Source organism: Syzygium oleosum, unplaced genomic scaffold, assembly GCF_021117445.2.
Source record: "Syzygium oleosum isolate NSW1041296 unplaced genomic scaffold, Sole_v2.1 Sole_v2.26, whole genome shotgun sequence".
NCBI classification, from domain to species: Eukaryota; Viridiplantae; Streptophyta; class Magnoliopsida; order Myrtales; family Myrtaceae; genus Syzygium; species Syzygium oleosum.
This window is the reverse complement of record NW_026607510.1, coordinates 3,737,146-3,742,442: the sequence shown is the minus strand read 5'-3', so window position 1 is coordinate 3,742,442 and position 5,297 is coordinate 3,737,146. Positions and strand designations below refer to the sequence as shown.

Here is a 5,297-nt window from a genome sequence, read left to right as displayed (position 1 = left end):
TAGCCTTCTCTTTTCGACAAAAGTACTTTATACGATACGGCTCACATCACTGACACACATGCTGATGTAATATCATTTCATTTCTATCATATATGGTAATAAAGTCGCATGCTGGTGAATGCATGATATTATGCCATGTGTCACGTGACGTGACTATTTCAATGGTCTGCTTTGATGCCCATCATGGTGAACTTATAAATGCTCTGAAGATCCTTATAATCAGAACAAGCTTGAAAGAAACAGAGAAAAAGAAAAGCATCACAGAAGCATAACAGTCCATCAAAAAATAGAAAAATCCTCTGATTTCTGATACGAGTACTTCATGGAGATGAAGGAAGTGGACAGCAAAAAACCTTATTTGGTGGTTGTGCTTGTCCAAATGATCTATGCAGGCATGTTCTTGCTCTCCAAAGCCGCGTTCGATGGTGGCATGAACAACTTTGTCTTCGTCTTCTACAGACAGGCCACTGCCACGATTTTCTTGGCCCCTCTTGCCTTCTATTTCGAATGGTAAAGATAGCAACTTAGCAGACTCTGCTCTTCTTTTGTCTTACATCTCATTGTCTTCTATGTTCCAGTTGATACGAAGCTTATGACGGTTAAAATTCATTATCCAAGATCTTGGCTACTTTCTTGATTTGGTTTCTTGATTCCAGGAAAACCGCTCCTTCCTTATCGTTCGTGACTTTCTGCAAGATATTTCTAATTTCCTTATTCGGGTAAGCATATGCAAATCTCTATTTAACTGACTTAAGAACGCAATAATATGCAAAATCATGCTATACGCAAGAAGGGAAAAGATTTCTTTCTTTTTCCACAAATGAATTATAGCGAGTCAGTTGGAGCTTTCTTGAGAATTTCAGGATCACTGCGAGCTTGGACATCTACGGCGTAGGCCTTGTGTACACGTCAGCAACTTTGGCAGCTGCGACAACGAACTGTTTGCCTGCCATAACCTTCTTCTTGGCAGTTTTGCTCAGGTGAGCTTTAGTTATTCTTATGTAACTGAGTTATTAGTATAAGATGAGTATGGTATTAATGAAGCCTCTTCTTTCCCAATTCTTTTTTTTTTCTTTTTCCTTTTAGTGTTTTTGGGGGACGAGAGAACACACGAAAGAAATATTATTATGATTTTCTAATGATAACCATAATAATATTCCTCACTTTCCCTTCCTTGACTTCCTCAAGAAACAGCTGGTGTGAAGGAAGATTCAAAACAATACAAACCACTTTTAGGGCCTATATTCCATACTTTCCCCTCCAGGGAGAGAGAGAGAGATGCCCCTTGCAAAGTAACACCTCCGCTTTTCTTGATGGAAGATGACCGGTGTACTATACTTTCTTTAGAGAGACAGGATAGAGAGCTTTATGGGAAATTTACCATTTATTAGAGTCTGATACATCACTTTACAAATCAATTTTATAAATCAATTTTAAAAACAGTGTTTCATTTTGCAGGATGGAAACGTTGAGATTGAGGACAACCTCAGGGTTGGCAAAGCTTGCGGGTGTGATTGTGTGCCTGGGAGGAGCAGCGACCTTAGCCTTTTACAAAGGTCCACACATCAAACTCTGGTGCCATCATTTTGTGCTTTATGGGCATCACAACAGAAATAGCCCATCCCATGCTTATTCGGGCATGATTTGGGTCAAGGGTTGCTTCCTCATGCTCTCTTCCAATTTCTGCTGGGCTTTGTGGCTTGTTTTGCAGGTAGAGAAAAACTACATAACATCTTCATCAAGCATACACACGTGATACCCTCTTTGCATGTTTGCCGTGGAGTTGCTTAAATTAGGACGAAGCTATGACCTTGCAATTGCATTAAGAATGACTTTTGGATTGATGACTCACATATGCTTTTTTTAGGGACGGATAATAAAGAGTTACCCCCCGAAACTGATGCTCACAACGCTACAATGTTTCATGAGCTCAATCCAATCACTTGTCATTGCCATTCCTTTGGCGAGAGACCCTACTCAGTGGAAACTGGGTTGGAACGTCCGCCTCCTCGCCGTGGCTTATTGTGTGAGCTCACCAATCTTTTCTCTCGGTTGCTCCACACATAGCCCAATAGATTATTTCTCCCAATGAATTTGTTTGCTATTTGATATGACAAACAGGGAATAGTGGTAACTGGGCTGACATACTATCTACAAGCTTGGATCATTGAGAAAAGGGGGCCAGTTTTCCTAGCCATGTCCACACCACTGGCTCTCATCATCACGATTCTCTTTTCTACATTTGTCCTGTGTGAGACCCTCACCTTTGGAAGGTATTAACATTCCATTCATCAATTCAAATTATTTTCTTCTTTTTGTGGAATTCATTGATGATTGTCATTAATGTCCCAAATGTGTGGGCTTTCTTTCAGTATTCTTGGTGGGGTTTTGCTAGTTGGAGGACTGTACAGCGTTTTGTGGGGGAAAAGCAGGGAACAAACGCTGGACCAAGGAAATTGCAAGCCTCCTGAGGTTGATCAAGAATGCTCACAATTCAAACAAGAGGAGGCTTCTCATAAATCACCAGACATACTTGTCTAAATCTCTCATTCTGGGACAAAAAAATTTCCCAATTAGGCAGAGATTATAGTTAAGTTAGTCTGATTATTGCAATAAAAATACACAGTTGAGATTCACAGTTTTGAGGACAGTGTGCCCTCTGCTAGCAGGCTTTATTCTTGCTTGTTCTAAATTTGAATTAGATACTCAATACATAAGTGCGCAAACACTAAATACATATAATAATAAATGCATAATTTAAACATAAATCAAAACCGAAACAAATCTATAAAAAAAAAAAAAACAGCCTGAGCCATATCTTCTTCTTTTTTTAATAAAAAAACAGCTTGAACCATATCGGGCAAAATTAACCACTGGGGTTTGCCCCAATAGCCACCCTTCCTACTTGGGAATGGGGAGGTGAGGAGTTCGAATCCTCACCTTCTCAAGAGAGCTAGGGTGGGAACGTGTAGTTTTAGATGTGGATTTCGACTTCCATGTCCTGTAAGAGGCAGGACAAAAGTCTGAGAGTGAGTTAAGAGTTAGAGTATGACAGACAAAAAAAAATATAAATAAAATATCGAGCAAAATTAATACAAGCGTCCTCGAGACAAGACTCCATGCATACGATTTGGGACTCCCAGCGCATGCTTTTTTTTTTATAAATATTACAAAGATAATCACAATGTACACTCTCGACTACTTATTTTTCAAAAACAAATAGTTATTAGATAATAAATAGGAAATGTAAAATTCGTCCATCTGTCAATCACAAGAAAGCGTTTTGTGTGAAGGACACATCCTCACATGATGTAACCAACCAATCATTAGTAAGATACATACATACACAGTGCCACAGAAGACGAAATTTATAGCACTCGGACTTGGTCGATTACGCTACATCATCTCTACCACGTGGTATATTTGTCACATAAAATATTTTTTCGTCTATTACAGATTAAAAACATAATAAATTAAACGATTCCACTTAATAAATTAATTTCACTAGTACTTTTGAAAAATTAGCCTACTAGAAAAATCAAAGCACATAAAAAGGGGGAAGTTACATAAATTTCTCTGAACTTTAGGCTTAATACAAGTTTAACCCTAAACATTCAAACATTACACATTATCCACCACCCCAAACTTTCATTTTGATACTATCGGTAACCCTCTGTTATATTTTTCACTCGACTTTTAGGGGGCAAATGTGTATATTCATCTCATTTAAATTTTACCATAAAAATGATAAAATGAAGAAAACGAAGAACATTGAATCTACTAAAATGTTAAAATTATAAAAATAAGTAATTTTAAAAAATTATTAAAATTTAATGAATATATTAATAGAGCCAGTGAGATATTTCAAGAAAAAGAAACACAATTAAGTAACAAGAAAAATGCCTCAATAACAAAAAGGACCAATTACAGAAATAACATACTTAATATGTACTTTTAAATGGATAATTAACGCAAAAAAATTGATCAATAGAAAAAAATTTAAAAATATCACTTGAAAAGATTTAAAAATATCACTTTTGGTTTATATTATTTGTTTCCTTTTATGAGTTAGAACAAACATTCCTTTATAATTTTACTCAAGTACTTTATTAATCAATCAGTTTTACATAAATTCACCCTTTAAATACACCTAGAATGTAACCCTTTTTTTTTTCATTTGACCTTTTATCGTTGAGGTCCGTTCTCTTATTATATAATTTGTGTTTATTCTTTTGCTTGAAATATCTTACTTAGTTCAATTAAAATGCCTACTATTTACCAATTTTTAATGTTATTATTGATAATTAGTATTTCTATTATTAGTATTTTAGTGAATATTTTTTTCTCTCATTTTCTATATTCCTTCACTATCTACATCAATTAAGGGTAAAAGAGAGATTTTAGTTAAAAAAAATGAGATGAAAATATACTCGTAACCCTTAGAACTCATGTGCATTAAACGTTCTAATAGAAAAAGATAATGGAGAGTTAATGACTGTAATAAAATGAAAGTCCTGAGGATTTTGTATAACAGTTGAAAGTCCGCGAGTCAACGTGTACTCCCCCCAAGGTTCAGGGTGTTTGTGTAATTTCCCCTAACGAAAACAAAAAATAAACATCTCATGGAAATTGGAATTACTTTTTAAGATCAAGAAAATTAAGGTTTGATTCAGTATTATAGTGGCGTATCTTCTTGTTTTTCTATGTTTTTAGTTTACTTGCTATGTCTCGGTTATTTGATATGCTCATGGGCACATTACCTACTAAATTTCTTTTCAGCTTACTATTAGTGTAACAAATATTTTGCATATTCACCGCTGAAAGGGTAACGTGTATTCTTAGAGATAGTTGTGTAACCGCATTCATCCATAGATCTTCATCCCACTATATTCGTAAAAAATATTTTACACTGCCAATGGACGCAATAATATTCTCTAGATAAAAAAGCTAAACTTTAGGTTGATTCAGTAATATCTAGTATAGTATCAACTAGCAGTGTCCACAAGATTGCGTGTATGTAAGAAATTGGAGAAAACTACCAAAAAAGTCCTCAACTAACCGTACTTTTGCCAATTCAGTCCTAAATATTTTAATCGTGACAATTGAGCCATAAACCTTTTCACGTTTTGCCAATTGAGTTTTTTTCTTTTCTTCTCTTTTCCTTCTTTAATTTTTTTTTTTACTATGGCCGGCAAGGTGAGAGCTGTGACGCCCTCGCCTACCACGGGTGAAGCAGCCTTGCCCAGATCTTGGTGAGGCTGGCCTCGCCTAGATTTGGGTGAGTGATGTGGGTGCGG

At 35.9% G+C, this 5,297-nt stretch overlaps 1 protein-coding gene across 1 annotated transcript; it reads left to right on the top strand.

Annotated features, from left to right (window-relative positions):
* The first annotated feature begins 239 nt into the window (after positions 1-239).
* Positions 240-2,636, top strand: LOC115681992 (WAT1-related protein At5g64700-like). Its single transcript, XM_030606104.2, has 7 exons — positions 240-510; positions 657-719; positions 864-980; positions 1,459-1,711; positions 1,868-2,026; positions 2,122-2,273; positions 2,373-2,636. The coding sequence occupies exons 1-7, from the start codon at positions 323-325 to the stop codon at positions 2,539-2,541; spliced, it is 1,101 nt and encodes a 366-aa protein (XP_030461964.1). The 5' UTR covers positions 240-322; the 3' UTR covers positions 2,542-2,636.
* Positions 2,637-5,297: the final 2,661 nt, after the last annotated feature.